The sequence below is a fragment of the Leptonychotes weddellii genome, chromosome 11 (assembly GCF_054177405.1).
Source record: "Leptonychotes weddellii isolate Sample4059 chromosome 11, ASM5417740v2, whole genome shotgun sequence".
In the NCBI taxonomy this organism is placed as follows: domain Eukaryota; kingdom Metazoa; phylum Chordata; class Mammalia; order Carnivora; family Phocidae; genus Leptonychotes; species Leptonychotes weddellii.
This window is the reverse complement of record NC_138379.1, coordinates 2,311,307-2,337,278: the sequence shown is the minus strand read 5'-3', so window position 1 is coordinate 2,337,278 and position 25,972 is coordinate 2,311,307. Positions and strand designations below refer to the sequence as shown.

General features: G+C 54.7%; 1 protein-coding gene across 1 annotated transcript in view; it reads right to left on the bottom strand.

The window, feature by feature from the left end:
- SHANK2 (SH3 and multiple ankyrin repeat domains 2) overlaps positions 1-25,972 on the bottom strand; it is a 457,214-nt gene that overhangs the window by 355,796 nt on the left and 75,446 nt on the right. Inside the window, exons 4-7 of the mRNA XM_081798461.1 lie at positions 9,901-9,924; positions 7,640-7,843; positions 4,573-4,644; positions 2,254-2,362 (exon numbers count right to left, since the gene is read on the bottom strand). Coding sequence (XP_081654587.1) covers positions 2,254-2,362; positions 4,573-4,644; positions 7,640-7,843; positions 9,901-9,924 — 409 coding nt within the window. The remainder of the gene's footprint in view (positions 1-2,253; positions 2,363-4,572; positions 4,645-7,639; positions 7,844-9,900; positions 9,925-25,972) is intronic.

Sequence of the window (25,972 nt, the reverse complement as noted above, 5' to 3'; positions counted from 1 at the left end):
GTTTGGGAACACAGCATGAAATAAAAGCATTAAACTAATTTTTGCTCAGATTGTTAGTTTTATTTCCTTCCTCGGGGCTCAGAACACCACGCGTCTTGTCCCAGAGGTTCCAGTCAAAGCAGGAGATGTGCCTCGAGACCCCAGTGGGCGAGGCTTTATGTCTTCATACAACTTTTGCCGTTACTTATTAAAATTTCCACTAGACTAGGCACCAGATGGTTAGCTGTAATCACAGGCTGCTTTGTTCCCATTGACAGGTTGTTCCATGGAGATTTCTTTACCTCCTGTGCATCCCTCAAGCCGAAAGGGCTGCTTCCCCAACCTCGGGCCCTTGACACATCACTGGACCCTAACAGGTCCTCACGTAACCAAAGCTGCAATTATTAAGGGCCCTGGTCACGCTTAGGGTGACCGACTGTGCCAGTTTGTCTGGGACCAAGGAGACTTCCGAACGTGGGACTTTCAGTGTGAAAACCCGGGCCATCCCAGGAGATTCGGGACAGGTCGGTCACATGACCTGTTGTCTGGACGCAGCCCATGAGAGCCAACCACGGGTCGTCCCTGTGGGTCCAAAACAAGGAGAAAACACCTTGAGATCCCGTTGTGCTGCTAACATGACAGGACCTTTCTGATGGACGACACTCCACGTGTGAGACACGAAACACACACTGCTGGTGGATGCCCCGATGTTCCCGGCCCACAGGTACCGTCATCGCGGAGCACCTCACACTGCCGTTCTCCCCCGACCCTCTGCGGCCGGGGCACCTCCCCAGACTGCAACCTGGGAGCGCTCACCTCCCGTGGTTGCCGTCCCACACTCATGGCTGTCTCAGACATGTGACGGCTTCTCGGGGTGTTGGCTTCGGGAGGGAGGCAAATGGGTCCCCAGGTAAAAGGCTGGCCCAAGGAGGAAACCACAGACACACAACCTCTCCACGTGTTCCCTCCGTGACCCAGCCACGTGTGCCCTCCGTGTCCCCCCTTGCCACATGTCCATCTCCCTGCATCTCAGGCACTGAAGCTGTGGTCAGAAGTTAAACTGCGGAGACACACGTGTGAGCGGTGATCACGGATCACGGCACCACAGCGTGTGCTGGGCGGGCACGGGCACGGCTGGATGGGCACAGGTGGGGTCCTGCCCCAGCTCCAGGGGTCAGAGGAGCCCCTAGCGATGATGAGAAAGCTTCGTTCTTGAGCTGACACCTGCACCTGCCGTGGGCTCGGTAACCCATGTAGGTGACAGTGGTCCAGGCACAGAGCTGGCCAGTCACCAGGAGTGGGGGAGGGGGCGCCACAGGGACTGAGTCCAAGGGGAACGCTCTCCAGCCTGGGGTGACCAACCTAGGGGGACAAACGCCCCCAGGTGCCATGAAGACTACCTGAGCCCTCTCGGCCAGCCCAGCTCGCCGTGTCCCACTGCACAGGCTCTCAGCCGGGGACTGCGCTCTGCCCCAGGGTACACCGGGCAATGTCAGCGCACAGTCTGGCTGTCACAGCTCGGGGTGCGACTAGTGCCTGGGGTGGAGGCCAGCAAGGCTGTAAACATCCTACAACCCAGGACACACCCCCCCCACAGACAGCCGTCCGGCCCCACAATGGAGTACGATCCCGCCACAAAAAGGAAGGAGATCCTCCACCACTAGGACAGCATGGATGGACCTCGAGAGCACCGTGCGAAGTGAACTAAGTCAGACACCACGTGATACCGCTTACACACCGAATCCAAAAGCACCGACCCCCAAAACACAGAGCAGACTGCTGGCTGCCGGAGGCGGGGTGGGGTCAGCATGCAGGTGGCCAACGGTACAAACTTCCAGTCCCAGCTGAGAAAGCAGATCTTAGAAGTTCTCATCACAACTGTAACTCTGTGCTGACCCATGCTAACCAGACTTGCGGTCCTCAGTGCACAATGTAACCAAGTATCCAAGTATCCAATCCCGAGCCCCAGCCTGAAACTAACACGGTGTTACAGATCTGCTATATCTCAATAGAACTAAGGGGGAGGGAAGAGGAAATAAAAGTCACCGCTCATTTGGAATTGTTTAAAGAAGAAGAAATTGTCCAGCCTCACGGTCGCGGGCGCTGAGTTCGGGAAGCTCTGTGCTGTTCTGACCCACAAACGATGAGCAGCCCACATGCGTAAGGAGGTGGGTTTCCAGCAGGGGGAGCAAGGCGTGCGCGTGTAAGCGCATTTTTGGACTGCGCCCGTGCTTCCGCGAGGCTTACCGGAGTCCTCCCCCACCCAGGACCCACCTCCAGTGTCCAGGTCATGAAAATTCGGATCCAGGCCTCGTTCCAGCATTTTGACGATCTTCTCCACCGAACGGTGCTGAATGTGGTCCATGAATTTTTTCAGATTGGTCTAAGGGGAAAAATAAAAAAACAGAAATGCCTTTACAGGTCCCAGGAAGGCTCATTACAGGGTGCACTGCAGTCTGGAGAGGGAGCCGTCCCTGCACGGGGCACGGCAGACCCGCCAGGCAGGGGCTCGCTGCATCTGGAGCCCCAGCGCCAAGCGTGGAGTCCAGCACCGGGCAATGTAACCAGCCTGTCCTGGATGAAGGTTCTAGAACTCTCTCGCCTTTCACATCCGTGCCAAGAGCCACGGGACGTTCCTTCGCTTCTGAAAGGATGAGCCACCTGGACCACTTTGATAAACTACAGTGTCCAGGGTCCACCCCAGAGCTTCAGACTCCCATCTCCGGGGAGCGAGGCCCGAGGATTGACGTTTGTGCGGTCTAATCTCTTAAGCAGCAGCTGCAATGGAGAGCAGATAGGGGAGCCTCTCGCTCCGCTAATCCGCTTTCTGGTGAACCCTGTGACTACGTGGACAGAAACAGAGATGCCTGGTCACAAAGCAATTCAAGGTGAAGAGACAATCACTTCCCGTGGGGTCAAAACGATCCGTGGGTCAACCCCGGTGGGGGAGGGACGTTTCCCCAGCTTAGCCCGGCCTTGTCTGTAACAGAAATCATGATTTCCTGCCATGGAGCAGACAGCCCCAGCCTCCCGAGGATAACCACGGTATCGCGTCTGCCTCCATCTGAAGAAGCAAACTCTTGACACAGGCTGGATCTCCACCTGCACACTCTACCTACATTCCAGAGCCAAAATTAACAAATACCCAAAGACACAAGACACACTTGTGGAAACATTTTAGTAATTGATTTTTTTAAAATCCAAAAAACACATTTTTATCTATACTTTAAAAGGTCATCAAAAAAAAACTAGAAGCTTGCAGACCCTGGGGTTGAAACACCACCCCCCAGGCGGATTCCAGGGCTGGGCGGGAATGTGCACAAGGACCCGGAGCATTAGCTGTGCCACAAAGCTGTCAGTACTCAGAGGACGGTGGGGACACACCAGAGGGCAGGGAGCCAGGCAGACGGGCCGCCACCGGCCACCTCTGGACAACTTGAGCACATTAATAAATAATGGTGCATCATAACCCGTTGAGCACAACAAAGATCCACGCACCTGTTGTGATACAAATGGGGGACAGAACAAAAGGCGGGGGAGCCCACTGGTTGCGAACATCTGCTGTGGGCTCACAGCACCAGGTAAGCTCACCTGGGCAGCACCAGGGTGAGCCACGGGCAGTGTCCACGCAGTTCCCGACACGGCCTTTCCCTGTGTGCCACATCCTCGAGAATCCTCCTCGGTGCTAACGTGGGTGCGACCACGCTCCAGCCCCAGCACCCCGACAAAGGGCAGGAGTTCCTGCCCGTGGACACGCACAGCGACCCCGACAAAGGGCAGGAGTTCCTGCCCGTGGACACGCACAGCGACCCCGACAGAGGGCAGGAGTTCCTGCCGCAAGTCCAGCCAGGAAGCCAACGCTCATGGACCGCAGCCCATGGCTCTTGACCTCAACCCTCTCGTTCCCGCCGCTGCCGGCCACGGCCACGGGCGGGACTCACCTCCCTGCGGTTTGTGTAAACAGCTCTTTAATCGCTCCGATTTAATGTGTCCTGTCTGTCAGCAGTGGTGGCACAGAGAGAAGGGCTTCCCCTCCTCCCAGAAACACCCAGGCGGGGACGTGCACACAGCAGCGTCCCCTCTGAGGCTGTCCATGTGCAAGTTGTCACCCAGCATGTTTTCGTCACCCAGGAGAGCATGGCCAAGTCCGGGGGCTCTGCTGGGCACCCGGGAGTGCATGTTCATTCACGTGCTTTAGTCAGGCCCACGTGGGCCACGCCCAAAGAGGACACCCGTGCCCAGGCAAGGCGTGCACCTTTGCTACCATGCACATATCCAAACCCAGCCTGTTCCAGAGCCCCGCCCTTGAGGAAACCTCATGCACCCCTGCCCGAGCCCCCACCGGCTTCACGGAGCCCCCCTGCCCCCGAGCAGCCAGGCGGGCCTCGGGGAGTGATGGAGAGAGGCATCCCGGTGCCCCTGCACATCCCGGGCCCGCCCACCACGATGTGCACGCGGCAGGTGCCCAGAGGGTGAGAGGGTGCCCCCCAGGAAGAGGAGCAGGGTGCCCAAGGAGCTCCCCTGACCTGCAGAGACAGAACGCCACATACGAGACATGAGGCTGGCGTGTGAAAGCCAGCCATCCCCGCCTACCTTTGTGTGCAGCTTGGCCAACTGCTTCTCGTCCAGATTGGATTGCTTATACACGCGCTTCTTGTATCGAAACTGCACAGAAACGGAAACAGGAAAAGAGAAGACATGTGACTACGTCACAGAGTACTCCACGGAAACACGGCCTTGTCCTCAGCGACTTCGCGGAAGGCTGGGGGCCCACAGCAAACTCCTCCCACGTCAGGTAAACTCACCGTGTTCCTTCTGCAGACCCTGACAGCGCAGGACTCGCACCTGTGAAGGCCCGCGGCCACGTGGCTGAAAAGCCAGGGAAAGAAACCAGAGCAACCTGAGGGGACGGAGGAGTCAAATCCTCCCACGGAGAAGCCACGGCCGGCGCTCCTCTCATGAGCCCTGATCGCGGTCCTCAGGGCCGTGCGCGTGGCCCCGTCAACAAACCAGGACGAGTCTTCCACGCCCACCCCTATGAAGCCGGCCTGGTGAAGCCAGCGTCCCCGCCGCCTCCGCCCGCCCCCCCCAGGACTCTCGGCGACGTTCAGTCCCTCAAACACAGCGCCTCCTCTGAACCCGAAACTACACATTTCGCTCCGAGGCAGTCAGTGCCCAAGAGGAACCTACAGGTGTCAGTCGGCCTTGAACCCCAGCACCTACAACTGATACCCCGCCCAGGGGCCCCCACCCCTTCGAGGGACACGACTGAAGGCTGGGGTGGGTGTCAGGATTTGCACTCATTAAGATTCCCAGCTGAGACATCTGCTCCGAGTCCAGCCTCGGCAGCGTCCCACCAGCTTTGGCCGGACACTCCCCCCATCTGAGACTCAGCTTCCTGATCTGTCTGTGCGCCCAGTGCCCTGGGCTGCAGGGAGCCCCTTGTCCCCCTTGTTTTCCCCCATCAAACCTCTGAGATTTCAGGAGTCCCTGGTAGTGACGTCGGGAGAGGTGGGGGCTCACTAGCTGACAAGTCTAATGGAGTTCAAGTCTCGTGGACTTCTGGTTATAAAAATACACTAGGGCTGGGGCGCCTGGGTGGTTCAGACACTGAGCGTCTGCCTTTGGCTTGGGTCATGGTCTCAGGGTCCTGGGATCGAGCCCCGCATCGGGCTCCCTGCTCAGCGGGGAGTCTGCTTCTTCCCTCCCTCTGCCTCCCTCTCTCTCTCTGCCTCTCATGAATAACTGAATAAAATCTTTAAAAAAATATATACTAGGGATGCTACCGCCTCTTGGCAGGACAGGAAGTGCTCGGAGGAGGATGTCTGTTTCCAGAGTCACCAGCATTTCCAGCTCGTGGCCGCAGAGGGATGCAGGCCCTGGAAGGCAAACCCTTTCCTGCTGTTTCCTCCATGTTTCCTAGGCAGCCAACCATATTCTACGGAAATTCTCGGAGGCAAAGAGCTCACGGCCGTGCCCGCCCCTGATGTGTGGAGCGCCAGGCCCGTCTCACTCTGCACCGAGGGTCACCTGGCGGGACAGAGGCGCAGGGAGCTGGCTACGTGGAGGTACATCGGGTCTCTCACAGCAAGGAGCTCACCAGCTCGTGCATGGAGCACCTGGCTGGAGCCTTAGGCCCCCTGAGCAGGCACGACTCACGCTCCCCCGATTTCAAAGCTGGGAACCCGAGGCCCAGAGAGGCTGGGTGGAGGACTCAGGTTGCACAGCTCCCAGGACTGGACCAAGCCCCCTGTGGGGCAATACACACGCAGGAGCAGAGATGCTCCCCCGCACATCTCTCAGCTCGGCTCCTGGGACACAAGTGGCCAGACAGGACACGGGGGGGGGGGGGGCGAATGCGTGTGCCTGTCCTTCTAGAAACAGCAGCAGCACCCTGCCCAGGTTACTGTGCATCCCCACACCCTCCCATTCGGTTCTCAGGGGTGAGTGGGGACCAGCCAGAGTGGCCTCCTCCAACAGCCTCCCGGATCAAGCGGAGGCTCTGGACGTCCCGGTCTTCTCGCCGGGCTTCACTGTCATTACGGAAATCACCAGTCCCTGAAATGAACCGTTCATTTACTGTTCCCAGTCTGTCACCTCCCACTCGAGTGTCAGCTCCGTAAGACAAGAACCCTGACACCTTGTGCCTGGTGAACATGCTTAGAAAGCGTCTGGTACCTAGGCCCCCAACAAGGGATTTTTTTCCAAAGGATACCCATTTTATGGATGAGCAAACTGAGGTCAGAACAGGGAGCCACAGGACGCCAAGTGGCACCCCATCTTTTCCTCCACCAAAACCCCTCCCTCCAGGCTGACAACTGCTCCATCTACATGGGGATCCCCAAACCTCAGCCTCAATGTCACTATCAGGCTTAGAAATGTGCAGATGAGATCCAGCCTTAGTTCGTGACCTCCTGACCTCAGAATGATCTCCTCACTGCGAATGCTGTAGAACACACTGAGGTTGCTGAAGGGCCCGCTACGCTTCCACACATGCGGCGTCTCCCTGTCTGATGGGGCTGAGGTGAGCGTCCTCACCCGCCGCTCCCAGTCCCGCCATGCAACATGAAAAAAGCCGCTCGCATGGCGGTCTCATACGTCACAGGGCAAGACCGTGTGTGAACCTGGGGATGCAGCCAGCCGGGGGCCAGAGCAGCAGGGACTGATGTCACACGTACATGGAAGTGCATCTGGGTGCCCAGCTTGCACACTGACCCGTCACACGGCAGGCCCACGGCCACGGCAGGTCCAGGCCCCCTGGTCATTCCCCAGCAAGAAGCTGGAAGTCATGCTTCAGGTCAAAGCTGGACGGCCCCTGGCCACCCCACACCCCAGGGCAGGAAGACCGAGTCGGGGAGGCAGACACAAGCCCCATCCTGCACCCCCAGACCCGCAGGTCCCGGTGACGTGAGCCTGAGTCAGACCCTTCGTGTGCGCATCCCAAGATTTCTCCCCAACAGATTCATCCAATCCACAGTAAGGAACCAAAGGGGTCGGAAACCGTGCAGGTGTCTGAAATTCCCAAAACTAAGGGCCACCTCAAGACCCCAAGCTCACTTTTCATGTGGGGGTCATTTCCCAATCCAAATCAAATCTGGAGTTCCGTGAAGTCCTCCCCGCCCCCCACCCCGTGACCAGGCCACGAGGCAGCAGGCAGTACCTCCAGGGAGGGGACGCCCTTGCCCACAGGCTGCGGGTACTCGCGCAGGAGCCGCTCCTCGTCCAGGAATTTCCCATCCCGCCCGTTGCTGGCTGGCTGGAACAGCCCGTAGTTCAGGACGTCCTTCAGGCTCTGGGTCAAGGAGCACAGAATCCGCTGCTTCGCAACCCACACGGTGGCGTCCGGGTTAAACCGGATGCACTTCTGCGGGGAAGGACAAGACACCTGGTCAGTGGCACAGCCCACGCTCACCCGGCACGCGGCCAGAGATGTCCAGGTGTTTCCATCCAGGTCCTCTGCGCGGCGGGACCCCCAGCGTTCCAGGATGTCGCCTGGACGGAAACCCTGAGTAAATACAAAAGGAGAATGGCGGGGACGGAAGCGTGGGCTTCAGTGGCCTTGACTCAGACCCCCGTGGCACCTGTGGTGTTTTTACTGCCTTGGGCTGCTCCTGCCCCTGCGTGGAGCTTCTCCAATCCCAGCGCCATGGCAACAGTGCCGACCCCCCCCCCCCACCCACCCAACAGAGCACCTGGGGCAGCAGGTCCGGGTCGGGCCCCCTGCTACACTTCTCACGAGCGTGAACTCAGGGAAGCACACTGTGAGGACCGCGGCTCAAGCAAATTACTGCATGATTTAATCTTCACATAGGCGGCACTTCGACATCTCAGGTACGGACGGAGGTCTCCGCTCCTGACCTCTCGGATAGGAACGTCCGCGGCAAGCATCTGCTTGCCCACATGGGCTCTGAACTAACAGCCCTGGGACACCGAGCCCACCCCTCCCAAAGCAGAGAGGAAGGCAACAGTGAAACACAGTGTGATTTAAAAATCCCATCAGTTGCCACAAGAGTAATTTTTAAAGATTTTCTTTATTTTAGAGAGCGAATGAGTGAGAGCGAGAGAGAGCATGAGCTGGGTGGGGAGGCGCAGAGGGAGAGGGAGAAGCAGGCTCCCCGCTGAGCAGAGAGCCCGATATGGGGCTTGATTCCGGGACTTGGGGATCATGACCTGAGCCAAAGGCAGACGTTTAACTGACTGAGCCACCCAGACGCCCCAAAAGCTCATTTTTCAATAGTGTAGACTGTGCCTGCAAATCAATCACAAACACTTTTCAAAAACCTAGCAGTGCCACTAAGAACCTGAAGGCCGTGCCTTGGCCATGCTCCCGGGTCCCTTCTGTGAGAGTTCAATAAGCCACAAAACACATACACCAGGTCACATCTGCTTCTAACAGAGCTTTCTCGTTTTCTATTGAATTAAAATTATGTTCTATTGAATAGCCATCAGCAGGAGCTCAAGGGCTTGCTTTGTCACCGCAAAAACCTTCAGAAAGGACAGGAGGCTAGGACCAACTGTCTCCTGGGGGTTCTGCACGCCCAGGAATGCAGAGGCCCTCCTCCGTGGGTCCTGAGCCTGAGCCTCCGGGAAGCTAGCTGCTCTCAACAATGAGGAGCGTTCAGCAGTTCGGCCCAGGAAACCTGACCTGGCAGGCATGAATGCTCCGTCTGTCCCTCGCCAGTGTCAAAGGCTGAATTCAGGGGTAACCTCAGAGCTCCTCCTGGGGCTACCAGGCTGGGTGGGGGCCGGATGCTCGCTTCAGAGATGCCTCATGACTACCCGCAGCCCCGCCCAGCCCTGGCTGAGTGAGGAGAGTATCGGGAAACTTCGGCACAACAAACTAGATCTGCCCGACTGACCAGGTGGGGGCAGTGATAACTTGCCACTTTCTGTTTCGGGAGTCCCCACTGGCCTCCGGTTCCAACCACACAGACACCCAACTCAAATTCCCTTGGATACCAGCACCCTAGGAAGGCCTGGGGCCCCCACACGGCAGCCGCAGCAAAGGGACTACCAGCGGGTGAACGCAGAGCGGAGCGCAGGCTGGGACCTGCTCCCAAGGGACCCATGTGATCGCAGGTGATCGTGGGTGATCACAGAGTGCCCACCCCACTTTGGGCAGAGCCAGGGATGCGGAGTCTGTGTCCTGCGAGGGCCAGCCCTGCACAATGAAGAACCATCCCGCTCTAAGAAACATCAAGAAGGCCCCATTCAGAAACTTCCAGAAGGAGCAGGAGCTCAGCGGTCAGAAAGGCGCTTACAGCCCGACTGCTCACACTAACCTTGTGATCCTGGGCGAACCCACCAGCCCAGCAGTCCCCGTTCCCAGGATGAAAATCACGGCACCTACACGTACCTAGCTCGCAGGGCTATTGTCAGGATCAGAGAGAACGTAAATAATCCACGCCATTGGGGGTTGACTGTGTCCTGCAACATGCTGATAACCTAACCACCTTTATCTGTGCATGTAATTTATTTGGAAGTAGGGTCTTGGCAGACGTCATCAAAATGAGGTCATAACAGAGTAGGGTGGGGCCCAATCCACCATGACCGTGTCCTTACGAACAAGGGAAACTTGGACACAGATGTGCACATGCCACGTGAAGATGAAGGCAGAGACGGAAGCGTGCATGTACACGTCAAGGAGCGCCACGGATCGCCGGCAGACCGTCAGCAGCTGGGGCAGAGGCCTGGCCCAGACGCTCCCTCCCAGCCTCAGGGAGGACCCAGTGCTGCCCACGTCCGGATCTCAGACTCCAGCCTCCGGGACCAGGAGACAATGTCTGCGGTTTAAGCCCCGTCTGCAGGAGCGGGTTGCAGCGGCCCCAGGAACTAACATGTAGAAAGCTGCATCATGCCCACCATCCTCTTGGAGGAGAGCTGGGAGGTCTGAGCACCCTGCTCCCTGGTAAGCCCTTTCCTTCCATGTACAATGGGTGCTCCCTGCGTGCTCACACCTGCCACCAGAAAACCACGGTGCAGCCAGTGCAGAAGGCACCGGACAAATCCGGCTTCCCTTGCTCACCTACCCCTCATCACCCCCCTTCCTTACCCAGCACCCTCCTCAGGCAGAGCCCACTGCAAGAACAGTCCTGACATGGGTGATCCAATCAGTGGATGACAGCTGGAAGCCACAAAACTACAATGAGCAAGCCAGCTCTAGGCCATGTTTGAGGCGGTGATGGGATGGAAAAGCGGAAAACACATGTGCAACGAGCCCCCGAGGATGCCCCGAGGGAGGAGTAAGTCAGGGCTCCTGGGAGGGCACGCACACCCGGGACCATTCCCTCAAACGAAAAGCCACGTGAGAGTTTGGGATGGGCATTTCACGTGGCAGGCTCAGCGCAGGATCAGCAGGGGACAGATCTGGGAGAAGTTGCGAGTCTGGCAGGTAGAGCACCGACAATTTCCACCGTAAGTGACCTTTCTGCAGTCCACTCTCACCTGCTGCAGTAGTAAGAGCAAATGGTACCATATTCCTGTCTCCCTACAGCGCGGTGAGATGGGTATTCTTCATAATCTGTTACCGGTACTCCCAGGTAAGCAATCTGCAAGAGGACTCACACAGTACCGGAACATTGCAGAGAATGTCAGGAATCCCAGAGCCCAGCCACTGACCTGAAGGGCTGCTTGAGGGAACACCTTTACTCCTCTAGCTTCTGTCTTCTGCATAAAGGGTCCTGTACCAGCACTGCGGCTAAGGGTCTTGACCCTTAAGGAGCTCAGAGCCTGGTGGGAGAGGACAATGGTGGTGATGGTGGTGATGATGATGATGGTGATGGTGGTGATGATGATGATGATGGTGACGATGATGATGGTGGTAGTGGTGAGGGTGGTGATGATGATGGTGGTGATGATGACGAGTACGGTGATGATGATGGTGATGATGGTGATAGTGGTGATGGTGACGATGATGATGACAGTGAGGAAGATGATGATGGTGATGACGAGGATGGTGATGATGGTGGTGATGATGATGATGGTGATGATGATGGTGGTGGTGATGGTGATGATGGTGATGATGGTGGTGATGATGGTGATGGTGATGGTGGTGATTATAGTGGTGATGACGATGATGGTGATGATGATGGTGGTGATGATGATGAGGACGGTGATGATGGTGATGATGGTGGTGATGATGATGATGGTGATGATGATGGTGGTGATGATGACGAGTACGGTGATGATGATGGTGATGATGGTGGTGATCATAGTGGTGAGGGTGATGGTGGTGATGATGGTGATGGTGGTGATAGTGGTGATGGTGACGATGATGATGACAGTGATGAAGATGATGATGGTGATGACGAGGATGGTGATGATGGTGATGGTGGTGATGATGATGATGGTGAAAGTGATGATGGTGAAGGTGATGATGGTGGTGATGGTGATTCAGCTGTGGTTAATGTTTACTGAATCCTAATATGCCAAGAACTATACTAACTGTATTTACCTTCACCACAACCATGAATGAACAGTATTGTCATTATTACTGTTGCTGTATATATAATTGTAATTGCATAATTATGTATTTATATGTAATGATTACAATGCATGTAATATATATTTACATTTAACAAATATGACTATTACTATTAATATAAAAACAATCATTATTATCATCATTCCCAGATGGGGAAGCAGAGCCTCAGATTCTCACAAAACTACCCCAAAGCCACATGTCTGGAAAGTGTTGCAGATTCAGGGCGAACCCAAGTCGAGTCTGCCCGGCTCCTGAGTCCTCATGATTTAACTGATGCATTACTTCCTCTCCATACACACCTGGCCACCCTCAGATTATAAGATACTTGACAGTCACTGAGAACTTACGTTCGGCTCTCTTGTGGATCAGGGAGACAGACACTGCCTTTGTTCCAAGTTTCCAATTACCTGTTAATTTGCCCCAGTGCTGAACACTGACAGCTACAAGGGAGAAACAGTTTAATCTCCATAACAAAGGACAAAATTTGGGAGATTCTAAATAATTGTTTTCAAAGAAGTAAAATCTAGCTTCTGAGGTAGTTTTTAGAAAAATAGACAAAGTGACAAAGCGCTGGGCCGGCTGGTGCATGGCGCCACGTAACGGTGATGGCGCAGCTCATGGCGCCACGGACGTAAACCATGGCTGCGTCTCTGGAAAAAGCAGAGGAGAGCTATGGTCTTCTTCCGCCTATGGCCGGGCTTTGAGGGCCCTCGGAAGAACAACAAAGATTTTTACCCAGTATGAATTCACAACTGACATAAAACTTGGACCCAGCTCCTCAGCCTGACAATGGTGGAATGGTTACTCTAACAGGGCATTTAATACAAAGGAACACGCCGACTGTGAACCTAAGCACACAGGTCAGGTAAACACACGGGGAATTAGACACCAACGGACAAATCAGTCACTCAAGTGTCCACTGTTGCTGACACCCAATCTAACAACCCGACCCACCCCAAACTGACCCCCAGCCACACCTCTACCTCTGCCCTATTCCCCCACTCTTTCTATCCTCACCCTCCTTCTGAATCTCAACGGTGGGACCACCTCCTATTCCAGAAACCCGGGAGATGCTCCTGACTCCTCTCTGGTCTGCACCTTCTAGATCAGCCTAGGTTAATCTATGGCCTTGAATGCTTGAGTCCCCATCTGTGCCCCCACCACTGCCCCGCAGGCCCCCATCCTTTCTCACCTGGGTTACTCCAGCAGCTCCTGCACAGAGCTCACCTGCATACCTCTCAGAACCATGCAACTTCACCCCAGTCCCGTCACCTGTGTCCCCTTGTGATTCAATCACTCCACATGCCTGGGGGCTCCAGGCCTGCACCTCCCCCCCAAGGGACACAGGGAAGGAATGACTCTGGTCTGGACCCCACTTCCTTGTCAGGACATGTCCTGCCTATCAATGCCCCCCTCTGCCCTTGCCCCAACCCCATACACATATGCCCCTCCACACACACACACACACATAAGCACACACACACACAGAAACACACACACATCCACATTCCAGCAATGCCAGACCACTCTCAGCAATTCTCCGGCACGCCAGGCTGGGTATGTCCCTGTGCACTTGTGCCTCCAGCAACCGTCCCCTCCCCTCCTCACCTGCCAGCTGGAATCACACTCACTCTTCCCAGCCGGGCCCAGGAGTGACCCATTCTGGCCTCCTGCCAGGTGGAGCTCACCACTGAGTGTCCTAAACTGAACCCAGGGAGCTAGTCTGACTGCCCATGGAGCACAATCCAAGCCAATCGGCTGACCCCACTCCCTCCTGTCCGGCCTGTGGGTCAGCTGGCCCCGCTCCCTCCTGTCCGGCCTGTGGGTCGGCTGGCCCCGCTCCCTCCTGTCCGGCCTGTGGGTCGGCTGACCCCGCTCCCTCCTGTCCGGCCTGTGGGTCGGCTGACCCCGCTCCCTCCTGTCCGGCCGGTGGGTCACGGCCTCTCCATCTTGCCGTTAGGGACAGACCAGCATGTACTTTGCCTTATGACATTTCAGTAACCATCACTCTTTGATCTCCTGGTGCGACACCTCAAACGCTGTGACATCCAGATCCACCTGAAAAAACCTCCCCAAGTGTCTGGGCTGAGCTGCGTGGCTTAAGATACAGAAAACTTGCAAGTGGATGTAATGACACCTCCAAGACCCCAATCAGAGCGGCTTCTCCCTTAGCTCCTGACGAGCAGTGCATTCATGGAGGTGGGGTGGGGGGGAACCTGTAAAATCCAACAGTGAGAGCAGCCTCTGTGACCAACATCAGCCTCGGTTTAAGGATCTGCCCAGGAAGATCCTAGGGTTCATTCAGCCAGCTCCAGCTCTCTTCAGGTTTTCTCAGCCCACAGAGGCCAACCGCCTACAGGGAGGCATATTCAAGCACAGGGAAACTATGCACATCTTCCTCCAAGATGTCCGCCCCACCCCATGCATGTGGCCCCACCCCAACACCCAGCTGATTAGCAGTCCTCCCTACTCCACACTACGAGCTGCAACATGAGAACAAGAGTGTGTGTGTGTCTATTTCTTGGCACAGCCACACCTGAAGCTCCATATATACTGACAGAACTGGACTGAACACAACGTTCTGGAAAAAGAACACTCCCAGGCGACATAATCCAACATGAAGTAGGGTCTGGTCTGGACCACAATGAGGACGGTGGGAGCTGCCATGACCGAAGGCTTACTTTGCACCCAGGGCACTGTGAATATGGTACCTTGTTAGAATACAGCAAAGATCCAGAGAGGGCAGACTGTGCCCATGTTTGCAGAGTTGTCAGCGGCACAGCTCTGGTCGGCTGGGTGGTTAACCCGTATGAAACTCCACCCTCCACTGGTAAAGCTCATGGCCAAACTCAAATCAAAAAGGAAGACAGCGAGAGAAGTCTACTCTCCGGCTTGGTCAATGAGTTGTAGCCTTTCTGCAAGATGTGAGGCTAACAACCGAGAATACCAGGACACAAGGGAAAGAACACTGGCCTTGGAGACAGGTGAAGGCAGACACCCAGTGTGGGTCTGCCATGTACACCATGCATATCCATTTTCTAGGGCTGTCTTAACAAAACAGCACAGATGGGGGCTTAAAACACAGGCATTCATTGTCTCCCAGTCCTGGAGGCTGGAAGTCCAAGATGCATCCATGGGCACAGCTGGGTCCTCCTGAGGCCTCTCTCCTTGGTGTGTAGAAGGCTGTCCTTTCCCTGTGTCTTCACGGGGTCAGGCCTCTGTGTGTGTCTGTGTCCTGATCTCCTTTTAAGACACCATTCCTGGGGCACCTGGGTGGCTCAGTCGGTTAAATGTCTGCCTTTGGCTGGGGTCCCACATCAGGCTCTCTGCTAGGTCAGGGAGTCTGCTTCTCCCTCTGCCCTTCCACCTACTCGTGCTTTCTCTTTCTCTCTCTCTCGCTCTCTCAAAAAATAAAAGTCTTAAAAAAAAAAAGATACCATTCCTATTGGATGAGGTCCCACCTGAGCAACCTCATTTTACCTTAATCATCTCTTTAAAGACCCCCACCTCCAAATATACTCACATCCTGAGGTGCTAGGGGTTAGAACTTCTACACAGGGATTGGAGTAGAGGGACAACTCAGCCCATAACACTGTGACCATGGCCCAGTCTCTGCCTCACACTAAGCACCACATGCTCTGGGTGGGCCACATCTGTGTTGTCAACTAACTCACATGATCCACAGAAGATCAAAAACTTTGTGCTCTGGGGTCGTGTGCCCACCAATGCCCAAGTGGTCGGCCTACGAGGGCAGAAGGAGGCAGAAGCTGGACAAGACTGTTTTTGATTTGCAACAATAGGACAAGAGAATTTTATGGAAGAGACTAAACTGCTCTCCAGATCTGTTCTGGGTCCTGTACAATGGGGGTGATGGCAGTGGTCATTCTGTGAGACCTTACAAGGGTCTGGGAGCGTCTAGACAAAGCTTGAAAGAATGGTAAATATCATAGTGCATAACATATGCATTGTTACAGTGCACGGTCAGAGGCCAAGGAGAGAACCATCAACAACGCAAGGCTGCACTGCACAGAAACATTCGGCCTACCATCTCCAACACATCTGCTCGCTCACATTCCCCAGATGAGACTTCAATCCACTTCAATCCTTGACTTCCACCCAGAAAAAGTTAAAAACAATCAGAGGGAGAGCTGCCTAGGCATTTGGGGGTAGTGGTGCCAAGGGGACACTCCCTGCATCACCCTGGACCAGCTCCAGAACCCAGAGCTGGAGACATAGACCCCAGGGAGAATAAATATCCCAGCAGCATTCAGCAAGAACTCAGGATGTTTGAAAAGAAACCCAAGCTTCTGAGCACATCATTCATTGCAGAGGACTGCGTTTCACATGTAAAGCTTCCTCCGGGTCACACTTTATGTTATTAGCAGTCCTTTTATGATGCGTTTTAAAAGAGCCATCATAAACAGAATGTGCCAGGAGCCATTTTAAGGTGAATTCAGGCATGTTTGGGCCTTTAACAGCCGTTTGCATACAATCTGCAGGTTTGCACACCTCCGAAAAGTAGCCAACACCAAGGCAACCCAAACCGGGACTGGGTAGGTTCCAAATGTAAGCGTCCAAAGGAAATGATGCTTTTTGCTGTGGACAAGGACCTCTCAGGCTGGAACCTGGGGCAGCAAACAGGGAAACGTTCTCCAGGCTAACACATGAAGCTTAAAACAAGGGATTTCTAGGGAAGAGGAAATGCTGGGTGACCTTGACTGAGAAGGACAGCCTGATCTGAGGATGCTGAAGTCCAGGGGCCACGCTGGTGATTGTGGACATTTAAGCACTAATGAAGGATAAAGTGGCTGTGGACTCATATTTCCAATCAGAGTAAGAGTTTTCAAACTCTTGAAGAGTTTGAAAGTAAGAGCCTCATCACCACCTGATGCTCTGTTGAAGTGGTGGGAAAACCACATGTGGTGGCTCGTTTTTAAGGGGCTAACTGGCAGTCTTCGCTATTGTCAAGGGGACAGAACACAGAGGCACTGGCTCAGAATCCATCAGTGACTCGTGCCCTCCTTGGAGGCGAGTTAATTCTCCTCTGGCTAGACGTTGTCGGTGGGGGGGTCCTCTGGAAGTAGAGTGGAGGAAAGGACATTTGGGGGGGGTGCGGAGAGGGATCATGTGGTCCTGACCCCCAACACATCTCATGTGCTTCTGGGGGTTAGGATTAGCGCTCCTGAGCCCGAAGAGGAACAAAGAAAGCTCAGAAGGGCTCCCCGACTCACACAGCTGTGAGAGGCGGGGCTGCAGATCCCTGGGTCCCAGCAGCGCACACAGAGCCACGGGTCAGCAGGCAGGGGCCGAGAAGTGGACGGGAGACAGGCAGGGGGCTGGTGGTAGATGCAGCATGGACACTGTGGGGTACGATCCCCCACCCATCCAGCGAGGAAGTGTGTGAAGAGAAAGGTCAAAACTGAGCGGGCAGGAGTCAGACCCAAGAGGAGGAGTCACAGAGATCTGACCACAAAAGGTGCCGGAAAAGAAGCACTGCATCCTTGGGTTTAACATAGAAAATTAAATATTGATAGTTCGGGCCTTGGCAGTGCCACCTTCTGGGTAATTCTTATCAGCCTGGGACACCAGGGAAGGAGTAGAGGTCTGCTTCTCACCAGCGTGGCCTTTGAGCCGCAATGTTCTTAACACAATGCGGGATTTACAAAGCTTTTTTACAGAATGTATAATAATTCCAGACCAAAGCCACCTCCCCAAATGTTATTTTCTCAGAGAGATTTAAGTAGGTATTAAGTCAAGGCTTAAGCAGAAGGGCACAGCAACTCAGACATTTGTCACACGGGCTACGGAGACCAAGCAAGCCAGGCCGGTCTCTCTCATATATAAAACATTAACCTAATACCCAACAGGAGATGCAGTGCGGAATCCTTACAACACACAAAACTGATGCTGGTTAAACAGGGTTTTTAGGGGTTTTTTGTTTTTTTAATGATGCAAATGAAAATAAAGCCCCTCTCGGCCTTCAGCCATCAGCCATGTGAGATGAATAATAACCGACATTATCGAGGCTTCCCCCCAGGCCTTCCCCTGTATTTTAAACCCACTAGTTTCCTGAGTAAAACTGTGAAGTGTAAACCACTCCATTTAAGGATAAGGAGGTTGATTATCATCACCACATCACAGAGAAAATGGAGGCAGAGGGAAGTCGGGGGCCAGGCAAGAGGGGCTCTCTTTGGCCTTAGCAACCAATTTATGAAACCACAAGGAAAACCAGAGTCCATGCCTTCCATCCTCCCCAAAAAGTGATCCAAATGTGCCCTACAAAGACATAGCAGGGTCACTCAAGCTAGAGATCAAAGATCCAGAGCATCTGCTTCTGTATCGCAAAAGCGATGAATGGAGGGAGGGAGGGAGGAAGGGACAGATTGAGAGATGGAGAGATGGATGGGTGGATAGATGGATAGAGGGATGGATGGATGGGGGATGGATGGATGGATAGATAGATGGCTGGGTGGGTGGATGGATGGAAGGATGAATGGATGGATGGAGGGAGGGATGGATGGAGGGAGGGATGGAGGGAGGGATGGATGGGTAGATAGATGGATGAGTAGATGGATGGATGAATGGATGGAGGATGGGTGGATGGACGGATGGATAGAGGGAGGGAGGGAGGGAGGGAAGGATGGGCAAATAGATGGATGAGTGGATGGATGGATGGATGGAGGGATGGATGGATGGAGGGAGGGAGGGAGGGAGGGAGGGATGGATGGATGGATGGGTGGATAGATGGATGGACGGGTGGCTAAATGGATGGAGGAATGATGGATGAGTGGACAGATGGAGGGAAGGAGTAACAGAAGGATAAATGGATAACTGGTGAATGAATAATATTAAAGAAAAGAAGTCTCTATACTGCCAGGGGGCGCCTGGGTGGCTCAGTCCTTAAGCGTCTGCCTTCGGCTCAGGTCATGATCTCAGGGTCCTGGGATCGAGTCCCGCATCGGGCTCCCTGCTCGGCGGGAAGCCTGCTTCTCCCTCTCCCTCTCCCCCTGCTTATGTTCCCTCTCTCTCTCTCTCTCTCTCTCTCTGTCAAATAAATAAATAAAATCTATAAAAAAATATATACTACCAGGTGTTAAAAGTTATGAATGACATGCCCAGTATGATGCCAGGTATCTATGTTCTTTTTTACGTAACACAACACTATGTAGTGATCACTGATACAAACAGAGAGTGAGAGACAAGAGGGATTCACACTGAATTCATGACAGTGTTTGCCTCTGAGGAGAGGGGGCTGGGCATGAGGACAAAGGAGACTCTGACTTTAGCAGGAAAATTTTAATTCTAGTCTTAAAAAGTGACAAAATGCAGGGCACCTGGGTGGTTCTGTTGGGTAAGCATCTGACTCTGGATTTTGGCTCAGGTCATGATCTAAAGGTTGTGAAATCGAGCCCTGCGTTGGGCTCTGCACTGGGTGTGGAGCCTGCTTAAGATTCTCTCTCTCCCTCTCCCTCTGTGTCTCCCCCCACACCCCTGCTCATGCACACGCTCTCCCTTAAAAAAAAAACAAGTGACAAAATGCTAACACTGTCAATTATTCATAATAGACACACTGGTATTTAGGATATTATTCTGACCTGTCCTGTATTTTTAATTTTCTTAATGTTAAAAAAAATAAACAGCGTCAAATCAAGATGTAAGGCACTTCTCAGCCTCTTGGGGGCCTCCCTGGCAGGACTGGAGTCAACCCTGGGCCACACTGCAGGGACTCGAAGTTCTTGAAGGAAGAGCTTTATCACCATCACCTCCTCCAGCCCACTGGATCCTCTTGACTTTTCTTTCAGGGCAGAAAATGTGCTCAAGTCAGGGTCACGTACAAGTAATTTTCTAAGTAAGCCTGAAATCCCAAACCAGTTTCCTTTTGGTAGCGAACAAGCCGGCAGGAAAGAGCACATTCCGAGACAGGACGATCTAGAAACCAAATGGCAGCCTGAAAGACTGTACATTTTCTGATGCAAGAGTTTTTCCTGTCTGAGTTGCCCGGGCTCTGGGGGCACGTGTGAGGCCGTGTAACGATGGCATTCGAGGCACCGATGTGGTAACTGTTGGTCTCAGGGGAGACAGTCAACCAAAGAAAGCATGGCTCTGTCTCCCAGTCCACATACTGCATGAATTCACTGATAGGGAATGTCCAGAGAAGGCAGATCCATAGGGACAGAAAACAGGTGAGTGGTTGCCAGGGGCTGGGGGGCAGGGGGCTGGGGGCTGACCTCTGATGGGCAGGGGTTTCCTTCTGGGGTGGTGAGAATGTTCTAAGATTGTGGTGATGCACACACTCACCTGTGAATTTACTAAAACCCATTGAATTGTACACTTTTAATTTGCAAATTGTATGGAAGGGAAATTATATCTCAATTTTTAAAAGAAATCTTTTTTTTCCCCCTGTGCTGAGAAACTATCAAGATGCAGGCATCACATTTGAGAACTTGCCGAGGCAAGTGGCACCTGGGTGGCTCAGTCAGTTAAGTGTCTGCCTTCGGCTCAGGTCATGATCCCGGGGTCCTGGGATCGAGCCCTGCATCGGGCTCCCTGCTCAGCGGGGAAGCCTGCTTCTCCCTCTGCCCCTCCCCATACTTGCTCTCTCTATCTCTGTCTGTCTCTCTAAAACAAATACATAAAATCTTAAAAAAACAACATGCCGACACAAGTCACCAGTAAGGACCCTTCGAACAGCCAGAGCACACTCATGCAAAGAGCTACACCTGCTCCAATCTCATCGACTCGGTCATCAGGAGCCACACCATCCTGGATGCTTGCAGGAGTCTCCCACCGGCTTCTACTTCCTTCCTTCCTCGTGGACCCCACCCCCAGAGAAGCCAAGATCCCCCTTCTCAAATATTAACGAGGTCATGCGCGCTGCACCAAACCTCTCCACAGCAAGATCACTGCCCCCGCCTCAGCCCCATCACCTCCTTCTGCTGCATGGACACACCGAGTTCACTTCCAACCCAGGCTTGCTGCACCTGCAGACCCAGTGTCCGGGAGGTTCTGCACAAAGGTCTTCACTGCGCTAACCTCTCATCATCTAGGGAACTGCTCAGATGTCACCCCCTCACCCGCCGGAGGCGAGGGTGCAGATGACTTCATTCACTCTCTCATGAGACATAGTTCATTGAGACGCACCAGCCGCGGGGGCATAAGGAAGCACAAGACAGAGCAGGAGCGCTGGTGGAGAGACGCTGGCCACGCAGCCACAGAGCGCGCACCTGCAGAATCACGGCCTTGTGGGGGGGGCGGAGCAGGGGAAGCAAGGGCCCTGAGGACACCCCACGCGGGATCAGCGGGGCAGGGGAGGCGCACCGTGTCAGTATCAGATCTTTATCCTTGGAACAGTAAGAGCTCCTGGGGAAGGTTGACAGGACGCGGTGGGACTGTGTTTACACTGCAAGCAGTCGCCTGGGGCACTGTGTGGGTTCTCCTGGTCCGGTGGGGGGACAGCAGTATGCACAGCCTGGTCACAGAGAAGGACAGGAGAGCCCAGGTCCGAGGGGTCCAGATGGTGCAGGACAGGACCTGGCGGTGGACTCTGGCAAGGGGGCCGGGGAGATGAAATGCTCGGGGTGAACCCAGGGTGCTGGCTTGGACAACAGAATCAGAGGCTCACAGCCAAAATGTGCAAACAACTCAAGTGGCCATCCGCTGGCCAATGGATGAACGAAATATGGTCCATCAGTGAAGTGCTCCTTGCCAATAAAAGGAAAGAAACACTGGTGCGTGAGCCTCAAAACTCTTCCACTGAGTGAAAGAAGCAAGACACGCAAGGCCACATCCTGTAGGACCCCAATGGTACGGAATGCCCACAATAGGGTGACCACAGAGACAGGACACAGGTTAGTGGGTGTCAGGGGCTAGAAGTTGGCGAGGATGAGGGCCAGGCAGGTGGTGATGGAAGATCCCACACCCAGATGGGGGTGATGTCTGCACAACTCGGCAAACTCACTCAAAATCACCGAATAGGTATCCTTAACATGAGTGAACTTATGGCTTGTAAATTACACCTCAATAAAGTTGTGTTTTTTTTTTTTAAGCGAACCACAAGCTGAGAGAGGGAACAGCAGTGGGACCAGACGTGGGGGTCAGAGAGAGGAAGAGAGGGTCCAGGTATCCAGGTATCCCATCCAGGCAACGTTGCGTTTTCATTGAGCAGGTGTCAAGGGAGAGTGAGCTCTGTCCCCTGGATGGGAGGTCAGAGCTGGAGATGCATCCGTGTCCATGGCCGTCCCTCATTCAGACACATGTGAGTACCAGTGAGCCCTAGAACTCCAGAGCTTCGCCTGAGAGGTGAGGAGAAGGCAGAGAAGTCCCAGGGGAGAGGAGGGATTCTGGGAAAAGGACTCTGGTTTGGATGGGAGACAAGCCCCTAGCAGAGTGGGGCCAGGGAGCCAGGCATGGCCCGCCCGCACCTCCCCCAGAGCAGCCCCCACGCCGCTCAGCCACCCAGAGCCAGGACGCCGCGGAGAGCAAGGCAGGGGGATACCCGACCCACAGACCCTCTGGAAAGATGGTCCTAAGACAAACCCTCATGGAGGGGAGCCGGGAAGTGACTTGTTCCCAGAAGCCTGGACCTCATGAACTCCTACAAGAAGACACAGAGTGCTCACCTCCTGAGGGGTCAAGAGTAAGGAGTTAGCGTGTACCCACCAATGTGCTCAAATGGAGCTTTTCAAGGCAGAACGCCATTCCTGCCCAGGCCTTCCAGAACCTTCTCTCATGATGGACAGTCTCTGTAGAAGGAGAGGCCAATAGGGAGCAGTAGGGGCTTGATTCTCAGCTACCAAATGAGGAGAGGGGCTCAGAGATGGCCAAGACAGGTGAAGAAGTCCCAACATTCAAAGCCGCAGACCTCAGATAAGACCAAATACAGTGCCGTGTCTGGGAGAAAGGTGAGGAAGGGGTTAAAACCTGGGGGAGGAGGAGGTGGGACGTCTGTGCCACTGGCTTTCTAGTTTGATCCTCAATGTTAAGTGGAAGGCCAAGGTCACTTGGAAACCAAGCATGTCTGACAGTCCATTTGTAAGCAAGTGATAGATGGCGGAGCGTCCCCATCAGCTGACGTGAGCGGCGGGGAGGCGGGCACAGCAGGGACGCGGCAGGCCGCTGCTTTGGGGGAGGAGTTTGAGCGTGTGTGCGTGCGAACGAGAGAGAAAGGAGAGAGGATGGATGAACGGCAATAAATTGTCTTTGAGGGGATCAGGATCACAGCTCAGATGCTTCTTCCTAAATGAAACATCAAAGCTGAAGATACACAATAAATGGAAGCATCGGTAAAGCAAAGGAGGAGAGACTCATTCTCCCGAAGCACCTGCCAGGAGGTGGCCAGTCCCTGCACCTCCAGGGACCCATCCAGATGGGTCGTGGTGGATGTGATGGACACGGGGGATGGTGGCTGCCACCGAGCGACTCGGAGCCAAGCCCTGGGTGGGGGGTGGAGGTTGGGCACTGGGGCTGGCGCTCTGTGCTCCCAAGGAGGCCCCGTCACGGGCTCCTCCCGCCCTCCCTGGGATGGGCCACGCAGGGCGAGGTAGAGACCGGACTGCCGTGCGCTCAGGGCCAGCTCTGTCCCCACTTCCCTCAAAACTATAAATAACAGAAGAACAGTAGTTTGTATTGATCTTCGCACTTGCCACTCACTTAAAAGGCCCGGTTTGCTGGCCAGTCTGCACTCGACCCCACACTGAGCCCTTCGTGCGTGTGTGGCGATCCAGAGCCCCCCTCACTGTGCCGTCCCCTCCACGGCCCTGTGAACCCCGACCAGGAAGGACTCTGCTCCTCAGGCTTCGAGGAGCCCTGCCAGATACTCTGGCTCAGAGGTGGAAAACGTCCTCCCACTGGAGGTGTGAGACTGGGCAGTAGTCACTTAAAGGAGAGACAGGTCCAGACTGCACCTGGGAGGGGGAGGAAGGGGACACGCCGGGGACGGCAGAGGGACAGCCACCTGGCTCCTTGAGACACCACCTCCCCCTTGGGCGGGCGGACACAGGGGTGACAGACTGGCACAGCAGCTCCCATGGGGCCTCTGGGTGGGATTCCAGGGTCCGTCTCGTGTCCCCGGCTCCAGGACTCAACCTGGCAAGGACCTGCACGCAGGGACAACGGCTGCTTTGTTGCCGGGGTTCATGCCTGTGGGAGTGCCGGTCTCAGCCTCCAGGGGCTTTGTTTGTCTCAACAAAGTGAAGACAGGTGATCTTTAGAAGGTTCCGGAAACAATTATGCTCCTGGGAGTAGAGACCAAACCCCTGGCAGACCTTCATGGCTGTGGGCCTGGAGAGCAGGTGTCTCTCCAACATTCCCGGCCTCTGGACAGAACCCACCACGCCACCCGCCAGGAAGAGTGGGCCACGGGCTTCCAGGCCAGCTCCCGCTACCCTATACCCATGAGACCCTGCGTCGTGGTGACTTCTCCCACGTCCCACGCCCTTACTCGCACCCATGGGGCATCGCAACAGCCACGATGGCAAAATGGCCTCTCTCTCCGTTGTCACTGGTGAGTGTCCCCCAGGTGGGCAGTGCCCGCTCTGACCAAGGAGACCGATGAAGGTAAGAGACGCTCAGCGGGCACTTGCTGTCCCCTGGTCCTGGCTGTGCGCCCAGCCTGCACTTGCTCACTTCATGCCTGCAGGTGGGCCCCAGGCTCGAGACCTTTCGTGCCGTTCCCCAAACACACGGCGGACAGTGGGGGGGGGGGGTGGCTCCAAGCCATCTTGGACGCACCCAACCCCGTGCCGTGCCTTCTGCATGGCTGCCCACGGCCACGTTCCCCGGTAACAACGAGCTGCAGAAACTCATCAGGCAGCGAGTGAGCACATCCAACACCAGCTTCTGGCGGGTTTGGAGGCTCTGGGCCGTGTATCCCAGGCCACCTGCTTCTCACCGGTCCACCGGGACTGGGAGGGCATCGGTGGGGCCCTTGAGGGTGGGTGATGTTCTATCTCCTCGTCCAATGCTGGTTACATGCTGGGCCACTCTGTGATACGACACCCAGAATGACAACGCTCCCAAGTGCTGCCCAGCTCGGGCTGTTCCACGAACTCAGAAGTAACACACATGAGGACCTTAATCTGCATCCGGCCCACGGAAAGCAAGCGGGAAGTTCCCAAAGGACGCACTGGCGCCAATCCGGGACCCGGGGTTTCCCGCAGAGGGACTGTATGTGCGGGACGCTCAGCATCGGCACAGGAGGGAGATGAGGAGAGCTTGCCCACACACGGTCAGAGCAACAGACAGACAGCACGTCGCTGACAGCTGCCCGGGTCAGCCAGAAACAGCCCAGAAATGATGAAGATGTGCTACGGGAGGAGAGGAGAGGCGGAAACCAGACACGCATTCATCTGGAGAGGATGCACCCCCGGGTAAAAGAAGGAAGATCTACAAGAGGAAAAGAAGAACCCACAAAACCTAGTAAAAAAGAGAGGGGAGGGGAGGGGTGGGGAGGGGAGGGGAGGGGAGGAAGAAGGAAGGGAGAATAATTTTCAAGACGAGTTAGCACAAGGCTGGAAATCAAACAGAAAGCCTGAATCTCAACCACAATCCAGCAGGAATTACAAGGGACAGAGCAGGATGGGTCCACGTGAACACACCATAAAGAAATGCAGTTAGAATGGCAAAAATGGGCAGGGAAAGAAACAACAAATGTTGCAGAGGTTGTGGAGAAAGGGGAACCCTCTTACACTGTTGGTGGGAATGCAAGTTGGTGCAGCCACTTTGGAAAACAGTGTGGAGGTGCCTCAAAAATTTAAAAATAGAGCTACCCTATGACCCAGCAGTTGCACTCCTGGGTATTTACCCCAAAGACACAGATGTAGTGAAAAGAAGGGCCATATGCACCCCGATGTTCATAGCAGCAATGTCCGCAATAGCCAGACTGTGGAAAGAGCCGAGATGCCCTTCAACAGATGAATGGATAAAGAAGATGGGGTCCATATATACAATGGAATATTACTCAGCCGTCAGAAAAGATGAATACCCAACTTTTACATCAACATGGATGGGACT